Raw genomic sequence first — 19,006 nt, 5'->3', positions numbered from 1 at the left:
GTAAGTGGACCTGTATGAGTTGTTTGTGTACAGAGGATCTGGTCAGTTGTCTTTCTGATTTGGCACTGCAGAGAGATACTGTCAGAGTTTAGGTAGGCAAATATTGTTTAGCTGATTCCTGTTTGTTTGTTTGTTTGTTTAGGGTTTATGGCTTTGTGGTTTATGAAATAGGGCTCGCAGAATATAGCCTCAAACCTGTGATTCTCCTACCTCAACCTTCAGAGTGCTGGGACTACAGATGTGTGCCACTATGCTCAATTTATCTAATTTCTTACTGTCTTGCACAGTCTTATTTTGATTGCTGGAGTGTTAAGGTCCAAGCAGCTGGAGTGTATTAGATTGGCTTTGTAATAGGGAAAAGGAGGTAGAACTTTCTGAACCTCTACATGAAGAAGGTGTGAGCCGTGATTACTAGTCCATTTTCCCTCCAGACTGTTGACTAGAAGAAACCTTTGGTAATAGACAGTGGTAAGTTACTGAGGTTGTGACCTAGTAGTTCAAGAGCCTTACAGCAAGAGGTGATAGAATAGATCTTACAAGCTACTAAGATTCTTCAGCCAGGTAATGTGGTTGGTTGATTTGCACAGTTTCAAATGGTTTGCCCAGTTACAGGTTGTTTTTTTTTGTTTTGTTTTGTTTTTGCTTTTTTACTTTTTTGGTAGTACTTGGAAGTACAAAGATTTCCATATAAAAATCTGTACTAATTTTTAAATTTTCATTTATTTATTTTATGTATTGGTGTTTGGTCTGCATGTAAGTCTGTGAACCACGTTTGTGCCTGGTACCCATGAAGGACAGGAGAGGGCAGGGCCTAAGATCCTCTGGGATGGGAATTAAAATTGTGAGCTACTGTGTGGGTGCTGGGAATGAAACCCAGGTCCTCTGAAAGAATAGCAGTGCTCGTAACCAATGAGTTGTCTCTCTAGCCCCAGTACTTAATTTTTTTGGTTGTTTATTTGTTTTTGTTTTGTTTGAGACAGGATCTCTATGTAGCCCTGGCTATCCTGCAGCTCACTATCTAGATCAGACTGGCTTTGAATTTATAGATCAATAGTTAATTTTTAAAACAGGAAGATCTGGGAATATTGGATGGCCATCTATCCACAGTAATTATTAACTGGAGCTGAATAATGTTATCATCTTTTGATAGACAATGAGATTATTTGACCATGTCTAACCCTGTAGGTATCTGGTTTGTAATCATTGATTTAAGAGTTGACCAGGTGTGGTGGTGCACACCTTTAATCTCAGCACTCAGGAGGCAGAGGCAGGTAGATTTCTGAGTTCGAGGCCAGCCTGGTCTATAGAGTTAGTTCCAGGACAGCCAGGACTACACAGAGAAACCCTGTGTGGACAAACAAAACAGAGGGTGCAGTCTCTGGTGCCGGAGAGATGGCTCAGTGGTGAAGAGGACAAGTGCTGCTCTGTCTTTGCAGGGGTAGGGGGCAGATTCTCTACATATCCCTGCATGTCCTGGAACTCACTCCGTAGACCACGCTGGCCTCAAGCTCAGAGAGATCCTTTGCCTCCCAAGTGCTGGAATTAAAGGCATATACCCTGCTTGCTCTTTTTTTTTTTTTTTTTTTTTTTTCCCTGGGACTCACTTGGTATCCCAGGCTGGCCTCGAACTCACAGGGATCCGCCTGGCTCTGCCTCCCAAGTGCTGGGATTAAAGGCGTGCGCCACCACCGCCCAGCTCCCTGCTTGCTCTTGTAGAGACCTGAGTTAGGTTCCGGGCACACGTCTGGTATCTTACAACTGCCTGTAACTCCAATTCTAGGAGGTCTGACACACTGTGCTGGCTTCTGCCAGCACCTGCATTTGTGCCCATGTACACATAATTAAAAATAAAATCTGTAAAAGAAAAAACAGGAATATGGAATTTTTATCCAAGCATTTGGGAGGTAGAGGCAGGTGGATCCCTATGTGTTTAGGTCCAACCTGCCCTACATAGAAAGTTCCAGGCCAGCCAGGAATAATAATAAATAATAAATAATGAGAGTCTTGTTTTGTTGTTGTTGTTGTTGTTTTAAAGACAAAGTGTGAATTTCAAGATTATGAGACCCCAGTAACTTCAGGCACCAGGCATGTTGATAGTGTACATACATACGTGCAGACAAAACATTCATACACATAAAATAAGTACTGAAAATTTTGAGTCAGTTTCATTTCTTTACTTTTTTTTTTTTTTTTTTTTTTAAGTGGGGGCTTGGTTTTGAGACAGGGTCTTTTTTTTTTAAGATTTGTTTATTATGTATACACTATTCTGCCTGCATATATGCCTACACACCAGAAGAGGGCACCAGATTTTATTACAGATGGTTGTGAGCCACCATGTGGTTGCTGGGAATTGAACTCAGAACCTCTGGAAGAACAGCCAGTACTCTTAACCTCAAGGCCATCTATGTAGCCTTGCTATGTAGTCCAGACTGGCCTTGAACTCTTCATAGAGAATGCCTGCTTCTGCCTCCTAAGGCAGGATTAAAGGAACATACCACCACACCCAGCTCATTTATTTTCTGTCTTGTGTATCTCCAGGAAGGGAAATGGGTTGATTATTTATTTACTTACTTTTCTAATAAAGAACATAATACATTTTGGTAAACATACTTTCAAATGACAGTAAATAGTTTTAAGTTTCACTACTGAACAACACTTGGAATGGTGAGAACATAGTTATCATACTTGAGTGCTTTTGATAATATTTCAAGGACTTCATTTATATTCAATTTTTGATTATCCTGGATTAAAAGCTTAGGATAAACAGAGAAGTAGTTGAGCCCCAATTTACATCCAATCAGAATTTAAAGTTACTCCAAAGTGATGATTTCGATGTCTTTTTTTTTTTTTTTTTTTTTTTTTTTTTTGGTTTTTTTTTTTGAGACAGGGTTTCTCTGCGTAGTTTTGCGCCTTTCCTGGAGCTCACTTGGTAGCCCAGGCTGGCCTCGAACTCACAGCGATCCGCCTGGCTCTGCCTCCCGAGTGCTGGGATTAAAGGCGTGCGCCACCACCGCCCGGCGATTTCGATGTCTTATAGCTGATAAGTAGCTAAAAATGACTGGTTAAGGTCTTGGAGGCCGTAGACGTAGCTCACTTGTAGACTGCTGGCAGAGCATGTATGAGGCCCTGATTCTGTTCCTAGCACTTGACAAAATGCCTACAAGCTCAGAACTAGGGAAGTAGAGTCAGGAGGATCACATATTTGAGGTCATTCTTAGCTACCTAGAGTTTGGGCTATGTGACACCCTGTCTTTTCAAAAAGCTTGTAGAAAGAGAACTGCAGAGTCCATAAACTCTTCAGTCGAGTGAATCTTCCAATTAAGGGACCCACTCGCCAGTTCTACTAATTGCTTTTTCTTTAGAAACTAAAAATACAGCTGATCATGATGAGTCACCACCTCGAACTCCAACTGGAAATGCACCTTCTTCTGAGTCTGACATAGACATCTCTAGCCCCAACGTGTCTCATGATGAGAGCATCGCCAAGGACATGTCCCTGAAGGACTCAGGCAGTGACCTCTCTCACCGTCCCAAGCGCCGTCGATTTCATGAAAGCTACAATTTCAATATGAAGTGTCCTACACCAGGCTGCAACTCTCTAGGTGAGTGTGCCCCCCAGCTTTGTGACTGTTGGGTGGTACAAGGAGCCCATTGTGATCCAGCTTTTCAGACCCTTCAGTGGTTATGAACTCAGAGCAGTCATGAATGAAAACTGTTCTTGACCTGTTGTCCATGCATAATAACAGATCTAGTTGCAGGGAAATATAACTGTGATGAACCGTTCACTTCACTATGTGCTTTTCCCAGTGAAAAATTCCCTCCTTTCCTCAGCAGAGAGAAACAAAAATGGAAAACAAGTTCTCTTGAAATGCCTCATCATGTGGCACAGGGTTGATGCTTATGAGGATTAACACATATATAAGACACATACTATCAAGTATAAGATAATGTCTAATAGTGGATGCACAGCTACAGATGATAAGGAAATGAGGAAAACAGAATTCCTAAGAGGCCATACATCTAAGAGCATATGCATGAGACCTGGCCTTTTATGACCAGGAGTTTCAAATTCCTATGGCTTTGTGTATTGAGTAAGTATATAGATGGAAGAAACTTCTCTGATAACTGTCTTTTGTTTTCTCCAGACTTTTTTTTTTTTTTTTTTTGGTTTTTTTTCGAGACAGGGTTTCTCTGTGTAGCTTTGCGCCTTTCCTGGAACTCACTTGGTAGCCCAGGCTGGCCTCGAACTCACAGAGATCCGCCTGCCTCTGCCTCCCAAGTGCTGGGATTAAAGGCGTGCGCCACCACCGCCCGGCTTCTCCAGACTTTTAACTTCTGGTGAATCACGTTAGGGTTTCTGGCAGTGATTTGAAGCTTAGTTGTACTGCTTGAGTGAGCTGGGGTGTAGCTGTTGCGAGTGAGCCTTTGCCTGAAGTTGGAAGGTGCTGGCTGATAGATAAGGTGCCTTTCAGTATGGATTTATCTTTATGCTTGTACTGTGGTCTATGATGTGTGCCCGCAGTGTTATGTGTTTTTTAAAGGTAAATAATTTTAAACATGCTTTGTTAAAGATGCTAGTGATTAGAAGCAGTTGGTAAATTGGTGTCACTACACTTGCTAAACAGAACTGCCACAGCCTTTTTTTTTTTGTAAAATGTGCAGTTTTTGAAAGCAAGCTTGCCAAGTAGTGATGCTGCACTTTATACATGGTATTTGATCAGAGAATAGTTTTTCTCTTAAGAAATGGCCTCATGTTGCTTAATGGCAAGGATATATTTTGAGAGCATATACTTTGACAAACTTAGATGATTTAGCCTACTGTACACTTAGGCTGTGGGGTATGCGCATGTATTTGTATATAGCACAGCCTATTCCTCCTGCACCCTAGTGAACCAAGCGGCCTGCAGTAAGTCAGACAGAAGAACATGGTGCGGTTTAGAGACTCAGTAAACTCAAAATGTCTGGGATGCTTGCACTGTAAACTGGATGCTGCTTTACTGTGAGCTTTTCTATTAATCAGAAGGACTACACTGCAATAAAGATGAGCTGGGTATGTGGCAAGTGCCTTCACTTCAGGTCTGGGGAGACCTAGGGAGAAGGCAGTTGAGTTCAAGGCTGCTCTGGGCTGTCTAGTGAGACTATCTCTAGGTAAATAAGAAAAGGATGAAAATATAATGCCCTAAACCAATAACATAGTTGCTTATATTGTCAGTCATTATGTGCTATATAGAATTAATTGTATGTGTCGTATTTTTCTATAATCAGCCTAGTAGGTTTGTTTATATCAGTGTGACCACAAATACATGAGTTGTGCATCCCACTTTACCCGTTGTGGCAACTGCAATATCACAAACTGTAGGAACTTTTCAGCCCCACTGTAATATTATGAAACCCTTATTTGTGTGGTGCTGTTTTTGTTTTTAGAGGTCCCCTGTTTACTGAACCATTAGGCAGCGTATGACTGTGTGTGGCTCTCTAAAGTTGTAATCTGTTTCCTCTCACCTTAATTTTTTTGAGACAGGTTCTTGCTGACCCTGACTGGCCTGGTGGTCACTGTGGAGCCTACACTGGCCTCAAATTTATAGAAATTCTCTTTAAAAAATTTTTTTAAAGATTTTTTTTTGTTGTTATTTTGAGATTTATTTTATGTATATGAGAATTTTGCCTGCATGTATGTATATATACTGCATTTGTACCTGGTGCCTGAAGAGGTCAAAAAGGTTGTAGGATCCAAACTGGATTTACAGGTGGTTGTGGGTGCTCGGATCTGAACCTCCGTTCTCTGGAAGAGCAACGAGTACTCAAAAACTTCTGAATCATCTCTCCAGCCCCTAGAGAAATTGTTTCAGCCTCTCAAGTGCTAGCATTACAGGCATGTTCCACCATGCCTTACTAAAAGTACAATCCCAGAGAACTGACCACATGAATGTTGTAAATACCATTCCTTCATAGTTGGATTATTTTCACCTTTCAAAGCTTACTCTATGGATTATGCTGTGAGTTTTTGTTTTTATTTATTTTTGAGAATTTCATACTGTATGTTTTGATCAAATGCTTTCCCCTAACTCCTAGATTCAACCCCACCTCCCTGCTGTATAATTTTAAAATCCCAATGTCTCCTTAACCCAAAAATTACAACTTTTCACCATGAAAGAATAGTGAACTTTTTGAAAGAAAATTGTGTGCTGTGTGCAGGTGCATGAGCCAGGTGCACACCTATGGCAGGTAGATGAGGGTGTTGGGTGTTCTTAGAAAGGTGAAGGTTTTTGTAGGCTTACAGTTTAGCTTGACTAGTTTGTCTTTTTCCGTTATTAGCATTATCTCTCTGCTCTTTGAATCATTGGTGTTTTATAATCCTCTTGGAAGAGTGTAGCAAAGAAATAATGTTCAGTTTTCTGTGTTTTTAAAGTTTATTATATTATGTGTATAGAGGTGGGTGCACTTGTCACAGCATGGGTGTGGAGAATAGAGGCTCTTCTCTTCTTCGCCTTTATGTGGGTTCCAGGGATTGAACTCATATTGCTGAGCTTGAGTTCCAGCACAGCCAGAGCTACATAGTTAGATCCTGTCTCAAAACAGAGAGAGAGATAGAGACACAGACACAGCCAGACAGACACTGCCTAAGGAGACCGAGGAAGATGGTTCTGTGGGTAAAAGTTCTTTCCTTAAAAGCAAGCCTGACAGTGGGACCCTCATAAAGTGTATCTGTTAAGCCCAGCATTCCTACTACTCTGAAATAGGAGGCAGAGGTAGAATTATTATTGGAAGCTGGAGAGCCAGGAGTATAGCACCCAAAACAAAAAAGATCCTGCCTCAACAAGGTGGAAGGCAAAAGAAACAAACACCACATGTTCTCCTTCATGTGCAGATCTTTTTATACACGCACTATACATGTACATATGGGCACAAAATAACATGTAAAAGAACAAGAAAGGGAAAATAATAGCTGAATAGGACTGAATGCAAGTAATGGACACTTAAGTCATGAAAGAGAGTATAAAGCTAATATTCTAGTTTTAACTCTGTCATGGGTTGTTTTGGGTTTGTTGGTTGGAGAGGTGCATATATTTAATAGTGAAGTATGAAACCCATTGTAAAACTCCACAGCTTTAGATTGGTTATCTTAACTGGACAGAAATTCATTGAAATCTCTGGTTATTCCCTGGGTTGTGTGAGGTTTTTTGTTTGTTTGTATGTAGGCTCTTTATAATAATAAGTTTTAATAAATTATAAACAACAACAAAACCAAGGTGAAGGTAAGAACCATTTTCCAAAAATTGTCCTCTTTAGCACACACACATTAATAATAGTAATAATAACAACAACAGTAATAATAACACTTGTCTAGCTGGATAGCAGTGGCACATACCTTTAATCCCAGCTCTCAGGAGCCAGAGGCAGGGGTATCTCTCTTAAGTTCGAGGCCAACATAGTCTATGGAGTGAGTTTCAGGACAGTCAGGGCTACACAGTAAAACCCTGTCTCAGAAAAAAAACAAGAACAAAACAAAACAAAAACCTGTCTGAAAAATAGAAGAATGAGTAGAAATATAGTTCTGTGATAGAGTGCTTGTCTAGCATGGTGTAGGCCCTGGGTTCTGTTCCCATTCACCCCAGGAAGGAGAGCGGGAAGACAGGAAGACTGACTGCCTTTTAGTTAGTCATCCGTAGTGTTTTCCCCAAGAAGGCCTTATGCTAACTGCCCTATCTTAGAGTTTAGTTATAGAAGTCCAAAGCTTTAAATATTCATTCTTCAAAAAAAAAGCATGTTGAATCTTGTTCGAGATTATCCAAATATGTTTCCATCGGGCTGGAGAGATGGCTCAGTGGTTAAGAGCACCTGCTGTTCTTCCAGAGGTCCTGAGTTCAATTCCCAGCAACCACATGGTGGCTCACAACCACCCGTAATGAGATATGGTGCCCTCCTCTGGCCTGCAAGGATACATGCAGACAGAACACAGTATACATTTAAAAAAAAAAAAAAAAAAAAAAAGTTTCCATATTGTAGAAATGGCCATTTTCTTCTTCTATTTGTTTGTTTGTTTGTTCTTTGAGACAGGGTTTCTCTGTGTAGCTTTGCGCCTTTCCTGGAACTCACTTGGTAGCCCAGGCTGGCCTGGAACTCACAGAGATCTGCCTGGCTCTGCCTCCCGAATGCTGGGATTAAAGTCGTGTGCCACCACCTGGCCATTTTCTTCATTTTTAATGAATTTCTTTTGATTATTGAAAGGTTAAATGTAGATTAGGATAGTTTTGCATAGTAGAAAGAACAGTATACTTCTTTTAAATTCATTAGACCAGATTAACTTAACAAAGGTTTTATTCGTTTGTTTGTTTGGTTGGGTTTTTTTGTTTGTTTGTTTTTTGAGACAGAGTTTCTCTGTGTAGCCCTGGCTATCTTAGAACTCACTCTGTAGACCAGGCTGGCTCTGAACTCAGATCCACCTGCGTTTGCCTCCTGAGTGCTGAGATTAAAGATATGCACCACCCCCACCCAGCTGCAAGTCATGATCTTGACAGCACTTCCTTTTGGTAACATTAATTTGTTAAAACGCAAAGTAAAATAGCAGATTTGTTGTCAAGAAAAAAAATCTCATTTCGTAAGTGTGCATGTTCTTCCTGGAAATTAAGTTTTCCCTCCTTTAACAGGACATCTTACAGGAAAACACGAGAGACATTTCTCCATCTCAGGATGCCCGCTCTATCATAACCTCTCAGCTGATGAATGCAAGGTAACCGTGTGCTCCTTTATTCAGAGTGTGCTCTTGAATGCTTGCTGCTTGACCTGAACTTTGCTAAGCTCCCGGGGTACAGCAGTAACAAGGGGACAAGGTCTTGTTCTTCCATGTCAGTGGAAGAGCAATGAATAAAAGTTTTTTTTTAACAAACACTAGCTACATGAATAAATAAAAGAATTGTCATATGTAATGAGTGTTAGGGAAGAACTTAATATCTTCAGAATATTGGGAACTTCACCACTAGCACATTCATTCCCTTGGTAACTGACTTCATATTCTGCCAGGGACAAACCTTTTCTTCTCAGGCAGAGTTTGCATAGTTGATCCCACTGTTCCCCTTTAGGTTTCTACAAATCCGTGAAGCTGTTTTGCTTTTTCAACCATTTTCAAGTGTCCCTCTCCTGTTCATTTCTGCAGAATACTGTTCCTCTCTGTTCCTATCAGTCACATCTATTCTTGGCTAGTTCTTTTATATTCTTCAAAATACAGTTCCTAAATAACCTTTGGGACTTGGGGTTGATGTGTTTGAGACTCGAGCCTAAGATCTCTTTTGTGCATTCCTGTGTGGGTTCCTGCTACCAGAATGGAATCATGCTAATTATGGGGAAGCAAGAACTGCAAATAGTAATTAAATAGAGGGCTCAGGTAGTCTTTGGACAAGTTATCCAAACTAAGTACTTAGACTGCACCAAAGTGTTCTTTTTTGTTCTTTGTTCACAAGGCCTGGTCACAGGTTTATGCTTGTGTGAGCAGGTCTCATTTGGAAAAGAAGTCAATTTCCTGTTCTCCTTTCCTCGGAAACTTGCTTGTATTTACAAGGTCTCAGGGTGGGGTTGGGAACGTGTTTCTTCACATGTTTAAATTTTCACCAAATAAAACTTGAAATGCTTACAGCATGTATTTTTCATGTTGTCAAAGACCCTGCTCTTTGTTTTCATTCCAAATCTGTCTGAGACAGTTTCTGTGTTGGCTCTTGCTGTTGTCTTCCTTCAGCTGGCTGAGAGCAAGCATGGCGGGCGGTGTCAGCACCTGATTCGGAAGCTGACCAAACACGTACTTCTTTCTCTGAAAATAACTGTGATGGTGTTTCATAATGTTCCTCTACTGCTTATCTTCACATATATCAATCTGATAGTGCTTTGTTTTACACCAGTCTTCCTGAAACATAACTTTGAAGAGCTTGGCTTGAAGCAATATCTACAAAGTACCTTAAGCAGTTTATTTTAGAAATTTGAGGAGAATTTCAAACTAGGGAAGAAAATCCTGAATAAAGGGAAACATTTCTGTTATAAATTTTTCCTGTATGTCCTGTACAGGGGAAGTGAGACGAGCATCATCCTTTTTACTCCTGGACCGTGTGCTTGGAGGAGAGCACTAGGAATCAAAGCCTTTGTACATGCTGGGCAAGTGCGCCATATTGAGCTACTTCCCTAGCCTGATGAAAGCTCTTAAATTTTAAATGGCCTGCATATACATGATTGCAGTAAACCTCTTTATTGTCTTACATTTTTTTGTGGCTGCATGTAACTTTATGGATAACTAAGGATTCAGTTGACTATGATAAAAATAAAAAACTAAAATACCTATGATCAAGGAGTTTGCATTCTCATGGGGAAACCTGTAAATTAATAAATAAATATAAGTTTATGTAATTATAAATACCATGAGAAACAAAAAGAGAGAGACTTTTCTAAGGTGGAAGTAACATATTGCTTTTGCTGGAGGAGGTCAAGGAAGCCCTCCCTGAGATTGGCATGCAGTAGAGACCATGGATGGTGTCAGAGTAACAATATGTAAAGACCCAGGAGTAGAGATAACTAAGAAGGAATAGTAAGTGCAGTGGCCATGCGCTGGAGACAAACTGCTGGGCTGGAGAGTAGATTGTGTGCCATGGAACAAAATGAAGAAGCAGGATTGAGATCATAAAGGCCTGTAGGCCTTAACACAAAAACTCTGTTTTTATTCTGATGGCAGTGGAAGCATTTGGATGGTCCTGTAGAGGAAGCGTATGTCATTGAAAGAACTGTTGAGCATGTGGAAAATGACTGGGGAAGGAAGAGATGACACAGGATAGATGGATTGAAAGCCTGCTTAGTTCTTCCAGTAAATGGTAGCTTGGACTAGTGTGATGTTGGTAAAATGTCTTAACAAAGATTGAATTCAAGATGTGTTTTGAAGGACTCAGTGTAGAGAAAAAGAAACTGGTTGATACATTGTGCACCCCAATAAACTTATCTGGGGGTCAGAGACAGAACACTTACTATATTAAACATAGGTTTAGGTAGTGGTAGCACATGCCTTTAATCCTAGCATCCCAGAGGCAGAGATCTGTCTGAATCTCTGAGTTCAAAGCCACACTGGAAACAGCCAGGCGTGGTGACACACACCTTTAATCCCAGGAAGTGATGGCAGGAAGCAGAAAGGTAAATATAAGGCATGAGTACCAGGAACTAGATAGAGTCCCTGTTAAGTTTTTAGATTTTTAGTAGCAGTTCAGCTGAGATCCATTCGGATGAGGATACAGAGGCTTCCAGTTTGAGGAAACAAGATCAGCTGAGGAATTGGCGAGGTGAGGTTAGCTGTGGCTTGTTCTGTTTCTCTGATTTTTCAACGTTCATCCCAATACCTAGCTCCAGGTTTGTTTTTATTAGTAAGATCTTTTAAGATTCGTGCTACAAGGAACAAAGGATTACATACAAGTTTTGAATTGATCAGCTGTTGAGGTGGTACCATTTGTTGATACTGCAGATGTGGGAAACACTGGTTGTCTGATTCGAGCCTGCTAAGTGATTCAACCCAATAAGCAGATGTGAGGTATCAGTTCTCAAAGGGTAAAACGGAAGCTAATGAAAGCTGGTGTGATTTCTCTGGGGTGTTGTATCTACAGAGTTGTTTGCCTGTAGACTTGAATTCAGGTTTCCCCTCTTTCCTTTTCTTCAGCCCCCATTCCCCTTCCCAGTCCTCCAGACAGGGGCTTGTCTCTTTATGCTGCATAGGCTGGTCTTGAACTCCTAAGCTGTCTCAACCTGTCTGTTAACTAAGGCCATGGGCAGATGTCACCATGCTCATCCTGAGCCCAGATTTTTCTGATGTTTTCTTCATACGTGGTCACTCCCTTGTACTTCGTCACAGTTTCCTGTCAGCATAGTGAGAGAAGTCCAGGCCAGAGTCGTCCTTCTTACAGCAAGCCTCAACTGTACAACATGTGCTGGGATCATTTCTTGTCTTTGATATTTAGTGGCTGAGAAAGCACCGTGTGAGCCTTGCCTTCATATCTTTCTAATAGAGATAGCAATAATTAGTAATAAGAATATTTTTACTTTCAAAGAATAGTGCAAATACAAGGGATTATCACAAATTCTTTTTTTTTTTTTTTTTGGTTTTTCGAGACAGTGTTTCTCTCTGTAGCTTTGGTGCCTGTCCTGGATCTCGCTCCGTAGACCAGGCTGGCCTTGAACTCACAGAGATCCACCTAGCTCTGCCTCCGCCTCCCCAGTGCTGGGATCAAAGGCGTGCGCCACCGCGGCCGGCGATTATCACAGATTCTTATGCTTTAAGTATATGTAGTCTTAGAAGCAGGTGAATTTATTGACATTGTTGATGGTTGCAGGTGAGAGCACAGAGCCGGGATAAGCAGATAGAAGAAAGGATGCTGTCCCACAGGCAAGATGACAACAACAGGCATGCAACCAGGCACCAGGTATGGGCCTTGTGAAAGCTCTGGCCAGCCACAGTCTGAGGTCTGTCTTTTGGGTCTCCTTTGCCCCATTACTGTCTTTGTAGGCAAATCCATGCCTCTTGTTTCCCATGGCACATCAAAATCACTGGTCTTCCAGCTTGAAATCATGCTTGGCTTTCAACTAGTAATTTTTCATAAAGCAAACACTTCTTTCTCATAAGTGGAGGAATCAAGCTATTTATAGTAATAATAGTAGTAGTAATAGTATAAAAATATTTTGGTTATTTGAAAGGCTACATTGCATTTCCATTTCTTCATTTTTCATCCTTATTTTAACCCATTGTGGTTGACTCTCAAACACCTTTGACTTTGCTGGCATATTTTCAGCATCACCTGTTTCATTTCCTCAGTATTTGACACTTGTCAGTTGTCCCAGTTTTTACTTCTCTCTTTCTGTGATTTGCAGAAAGCATCCTTGTTCTGTCCTAATCTTCCTCTCTGAGCATTCAGGCTGCGTAGATTGCACTTAATGCCTTGCTTCTTCCTAAATGACTTTGATCTTTCTGAGAACTCTGTATCATTACCAAGAAGAGATTACATATGTATCCTTCAAGGCTTTGAGCAAGTCTTAGCTCTTATAGGAATTCTTCCAAGACCTTCTCCTGCAATTAGTAAATCTTTCTCACATATTCTTCTCATGTACTTTCCCCCAAATGTCAGCCTTTGTAAAGTATTAGTCATAGCTGTCATCTAAGTATCTGTTTCTGCAGTTAGATTGTAGGTGACTAGCAGAGGAGGCACAGTGGTAAGAAAGACGTGTGCTTTTGGAGAGACATCTGGATCTGAATACTCTGATTCTCTCATTCTCTCTGTGTTGTCCTGGACAGGCCAGCTGGTAAACTTCATTTCTTTGTTAATATGAAGGCGTGAATAATGCCAACCTGTTGGGGTAGTCATCTAGTGTGTATAGTACCTAACCTCAGTGCTTGACAGGCAAAAGCAATCTGTAATAAATCCTTATACTTTTATTATTATGTCATAGGTTTTATGTTTGCTGGATTTCTTTGAATACCACCATTGATGGAACATTAAGTAACGGTTACTTAGAAATCAGTATTTATATAGTTAAAATAATCTTTATTTCTATTTTGGTAGAGATTTCCATTTTATTTTAGTTTTTTACTTGGAATCTTGCTGTATAGCCCTTACAGGCCTGGAACTGGCTATGTAGACCAGACTGGCCTGGAACTTAACAGCTATCATTCTGCTTCTGCTGGGATTATAAACATGAATCACATGCTCCTCCTTCCTCCTTTGTGACTTTACTCTTCATATTAATTAAAATAAATTTGCATTCCTGAAAGGGCAGTAAGAACAGTGGTTTGGATAATAAAAGAACCTACTAATTTAGAATTGTAAAATTAGCATATTATTAACTGTGTGGCTGTACTGTTTCTGGCAACTGTTTTTTCATTAGGAAAAAAAATTTTTTTTTTCCTTAAAAGCTCAATATGGTGGCCCAGGCCTATAATCCCAGCACTCTAGAGACTGAGAGAGAAGGATTGCCAGCCAGGACGATGTAGAGAAGACCTTTCTCTCTTTAAAAAAAAAAAAAAAAGCCTGACATAATAGATTGGATTTGTAATTCCAACACTTGGGCGATAGAAGCAAGAACAGAAGTTCCAGGTTTGAGGCCAGCTTGGGTTACATAAAATCCTAAAGAAAAAAAGAAGAAAACCTTAAAATCAAATTCATAATGAGTTTTCTAGTGAGCATCTCTGTTTTGTTTTTCTTTTAGGCACCAACAGAGAGGCAGCTGCGGTATAAGGAAAAGGTGGCTGAACTCAGGAAGAAAAGAAATTCTGGACTGAGCAAAGAGCAGAAAGAGAAATATATGGTGAGGAGAAAATCTAGTCCTTACTTAACCTGAACCATCACACTTGAGTCTAAGCTTCTGCCTTTCACATTATTTGGTTGTTTCCTATAAGAGGACTCCCGGGGCTCTTTTCTGTCACCTAGTACCCTCCCTCGAGTCGGAGCTCTGGAGTGGAGACAAAGGGATTTATACAGGGGAAACAGTTCATGTTTTTGAAAATTCCATACTCTAGACCTGGGGATGCAGCTCATTTGGTAGAATCTTTTCACGAGTTTTAAGTAATTACATTCAAGGAGGTGCGGCTCTGTAATCCCAGCTGCTATGAAGGCTGAGGCAAGAAGATGATGAGCTCCAGGCCTACCTGGGCCACCGAGTGAGTTCCGGGCCAGCCTCAGCAATCTAGCAAGACCTTGTGCCCAAGTGAAAAATGAAGGGCTGGTCATATATGTCAAAGTGGTAGCATGTGCAAAGGACCTCAGTTCAATCTACAGTACTGGGGAAGGAGAGCAAATTTGCCTACTAGAACAAGTACTGATGACATTAGAAATGTCTGTATACAATAAAATATTCACAGACTAGAGATACAGCTGAGCACCAGAGCACTAACTTTGAATATAATATGCATTTTATATAAAGAAAAATTAGGAATAGCATACAGGAGATTAATCTACCTAAAAATAGTCGTAATTAGCATTTTATGAAATTTTTGGCTTTCTGTATTGTAACTGTGTAATTTGTCCTTTTCATCATTATGCCCCAGCTCCTAGTTGTCTGTCTTTTTACTTAAAGATCTTGAACTAATGTATGTCCTCATGTTAAAGTCTTCAAACCTTTTCTGCATAAAGTATAGCTTTGTAGCCAGGCTGTGATGGTGCACACTTTTAATCCCAGCACTTGAGATACAGAGGCAGGCAGATCTCTGGATTTGGTTCTAGCCTGGTCTACAGAGTGAGTTCCAGGACAGCCAGGGCTACACAGAGAAACCCTGTGTGTGTATATATATCTATATAGCTATATATATGTGTGTGTGTGTGTGTGTGTGTGTGTATCTTTTTAGGTAACTATTTTTACTGAAAATGTATTAGTACATGTTTTCTACTGAAATACGCCAGACATGGTGGTATGCCCGGAGACCAACCTAGGCAGCATAGTAAGACCCTGTTTTAAAAACAAACCAGAAGAAAAGGAAAGTCAGAAATGATGACTCTCACCTGCACAGAGGTTATGAGTTTGAGGCCAGCATGAGCCACAAAGTGATATCTAAGCCATCCTGGGCTATAGAATGAAACCCTGTCTTGGAAAAAAAAAAATGGCAGAGAGATAAAAAATTATAGGATGTTCTCAGTAAAAATCATCCACCCAAGATTTTATATATATATATATATTAATGACGTGTTGATGTGTGTTTTCTTGGTCTTTTTCTGAGTATTTTTTTTCTTCATAGAATTGGAATGCTATTCTGCTTTGTCACTAGACTAGGTAATAAATGTACAATTTGTAAGTTGTAACTGAACTTACTAAGAGTCTGTAACTGAACGCATGTAGTTTTATGGACAAGGTGGGCCATCATCAGGTCAGGATGCATGTTTGTCCCTGCTTGCTTGCAAGTTAAGTAGTTGTGGAAACCCAGTGATGCCATTTACTGAAAGGCTATGATACACTCCTCTTCACCCAGGACACAATCCTATAGGATGGGAAAGGGCTTAAAAAAGGTCATGAACCTTCAAATTAATACAGGTGGATGACAGATGACATAAAAGCTATTGAGCTGTTTAACCTTACAGACACCTGCTTTTCACTAGCTTGAGATATGTTATTTGGATCCTTCCTGATTTAAAAATGCTGGGTAGAAATTTTTCTTGTTACTGAGTGGTGATGGCACATCCCTTTAATCCCAGCACTTGGGAGCAGAGGCAGGTGGATCTCTGTGAGTTTGAGGCCAGTCTGGTCTACAGAGTGAGTTCCAGGACACTCAGAGCTACACCGAGAAACCCTGTTTCAAAACACCAAAAAAGAACTTTTTTTTGTTGCTTATTTTTTGCTTTTTGAAATAGGGTCTGGTGTGGCACAGGCTGGCCTTGAACTTGCTAATATGTGGCCAGGGCTAGCCTTAAACTGATTCTACACTTCCCGAGTGCTGGGATTACAGGCCTGTGACACTGCCCCTGGCTAGTTTGCTTTGGTGTTTTGGTCTGGAGAAGTGGCTCAGTTGGTTGAGTGCTGAACTAGTGTGTAGGACATGCCCGGTTTGCTTCCTCAGCGCCGTGGGTTGGGGCCTGCTTGTAATTCCAGCACTTGAGAAGTGAAGGCAAGGGGCTACATGAGATCTTTTCTCAAAAAGTAAGGAAACGGGAAGGTGCATTGAAACTAGAAGAAATCAGTAATACTTAGAGCCTAAACTTGAAGTCACAAGACCAACTTTCAAAAAGAGCTACAACAGATTGAATCAGGTTAGCCGAAGGCAATGTTCATAAGGTGAGTGCTTTCTTCAGATGCTAATGTGTGTGTGAAATGTGGAATGTTCTTCTTGGGATGAGTCTTCCACTCCTAGTAACTCCCATTGTTTCTTTTCTGGGGGAGGTGGAGCCTAGAACAGAGAGAGAAGGGCTAGAACCTGGATTAAAAGAGAAGCCTCCCTTTTCCTCCACTGTCCTTCCAGGGAAAGGATACTTGTAGTGACCAGCTTGATCAGGTTTGAAAGTTATTTAAAACAGAATTCCTTTTATGATCCTTTTTTTTTTTTGTTTTTGTTTTTGTTTTTCGAGACAGGGTTTCTCTGTGTAGCTTTGCGCCTCTCCTGGAACTCACTTGGTAGCCCAGGCTGGCCTCGAACTCACAGAGATCCGCCTGGCTCTGCCTCCCAAGTGCTGGGATTAAAGGCATGCGCCACCACCGCCCGGCTCTTTTTGGTTTTTCTTGAGACAGGGTTTCTCTGTGTAGTTTTGGTGCCTGTCCTGGATCTCATTCTGTAGATCAGGAGCTCACAGAAATCCACCTGGCTCTGCCTCCTGAGTGCTGGGATTAAAGGGATGTGCCACCATGGCCCGGCTCCTTTTATATTCTTATCTTTAATTTTTCTTGATGTTTAGCAAGACATTGTTAGAGATTCCAACTGTGCACTTGGGCTGGTGTTGTAATGTGGGAGCCTTGCACGTTTGCAGTCATGAAGTCATGTCAGGAGCAGTTTCCCAAGGACCACGTCCAGCGGCTCTCCTTGCTGCAGGCTCCCTTCCAGGCAGTGTCTTCAAGCACTAAGGCGGCTCAGAGGATCTGCTTGCTTGTCAGGGAGTGTCACCAGCCCGATTCCAGGATCTGTGGTGCCTCCTGGGGGCTGCTGTCGTTTACATTGTTCAGATCCATATAGGAGTAGCCTCTGACACTGACCTGTTACCAGTTTGCCTGAGCTCAGTTCCCCACACCCAGTGTGTAAGTACTTTGTAAATAGCTTCTAGTTCAGCTTGGTATTCATGGGAATGAAATAAAACAAGGTCTACAGACAGTATCACCCCTGGTCATTTTTCCTAGGAACACAGACAGACCTATGGGAACACTCGGGAGCCTCTCTTGGAAAACCTGACGAGTGAATATGACTTAGATCTTTTCCGAAGAGCACAAGCTCGGGCTTCTGAGGATTTGGTGAGTATCAAAAACCCCACACTGAGGGGAAGACCCTTATGAAAAGCCCTTAGAACTGCCAAGAAAAGTGATTAGCAACCAGTCTGATGGGAGTTGGGTGCTTTACTGCTGAGATCTCTGCCCCGCCTGCAGGGCTTCAATGGGTTCTCGACCACCCTAAGGAGGGAATGTAGGGACAGGAGATACAAAGGAAAGACACCAAGTCTAGATTCTGATCAAGGTGCAACTTTATTTCTCTTCCACAAAGGTTTATATAGTTCCGCAGGGTGGGGGGAGCAAGAAGCTGTCATCTGCATAAGGTGGGGCAAGCTAACAGGATGTTTGTATAGGATGTTTACAGGGTGAGAGGGTCAAGGGCTCTGACTCAATGTCCTGTTGCTAAGCAACCTGACTGTAAGATGATCTAGTTCCCAGTCTTATTGGGGGTCTGTATTTTTCCACTAACTAGAGATTCTGTCCTTGTCCCTGACAGATCTCTTTCCTTCCCCAGCTGTCTTTAGAGACAGTCTTCCCATTTCTGTAAAACACATCACCTTCTTCTCATCCCTTCCCCTTGAAGTTTTTCTCTATCTCCCTCAACTGGAAGATCCAATTTGGCTTGAGGTAGTGAGGCTGGTTAAAACTCTGGGTGTCCTTTTGTCTTGGATAAAATTTACAGTTCTGGGAACCTCAGGACTTGGGGGACTGCAGCACCATCCTTTTATAGGGTTTCTTTTCATTTTAATAAATACATTTACCCTTAAAGCATGAAAATAACAGTGAAGAAAAATGGTAAGGAAGACTACAATCAGCTATTTTATTGATTTTTGACAAGGGGGGGCTCTCATCTTGTTGTTCAAGCAAAATTGAAACTTCTGGGCTCATGCCGTCCTCCCACTGATCATAGATGCACTCCATATTTTTGCAGAAATGCCCCTTTTTGTCTACTTTTGATATGGTCTTGTTACCTACCTGTGGCTGGCCTAGAGCTCACTAATGGCTGGTCACTGTCTCTACTACTAAGATTGCAGTCATGTTCAACCATGCCCATCACCAGACAGACTACCCATGATAAAACAAATTAAATGTGTTCAAGGAA

At 41.2% G+C, this 19,006-nt stretch overlaps 1 protein-coding gene across 6 annotated transcripts in view; it reads left to right on the top strand.

The window, feature by feature from the left end:
- Positions 1-19,006, top strand: part of Kat7 (lysine acetyltransferase 7) — a 39,309-nt gene that overhangs the window by 7,878 nt on the left and 12,425 nt on the right. For 3 of the 6 annotated variants that reach the window (XM_076543193.1, XM_076543192.1, XM_076543191.1), the window contains exons 4-8: positions 3,363-3,602; positions 8,649-8,731; positions 12,348-12,437; positions 14,215-14,313; positions 17,818-17,928. In XM_076543193.1, coding sequence (XP_076399308.1) covers positions 3,363-3,602; positions 8,649-8,731; positions 12,348-12,437; positions 14,215-14,313; positions 17,818-17,928 — 623 coding nt within the window. The remainder of the gene's footprint in view (positions 1-3,362; positions 3,603-8,648; positions 8,732-12,347; positions 12,438-14,214; positions 14,314-17,817; positions 17,929-19,006) is intronic. The other 3 variants (XM_076543196.1, XM_076543195.1, XM_076543194.1) reach the window with 1 other exon arrangement.

Source organism: Peromyscus maniculatus, chromosome 8 (assembly GCF_049852395.1).
Source record: "Peromyscus maniculatus bairdii isolate BWxNUB_F1_BW_parent chromosome 8, HU_Pman_BW_mat_3.1, whole genome shotgun sequence".
NCBI lineage: Eukaryota > Metazoa > Chordata > Mammalia > Rodentia > Cricetidae > Peromyscus > Peromyscus maniculatus.
This window is presented reverse-complemented; position numbering and strand designations above follow the sequence as displayed.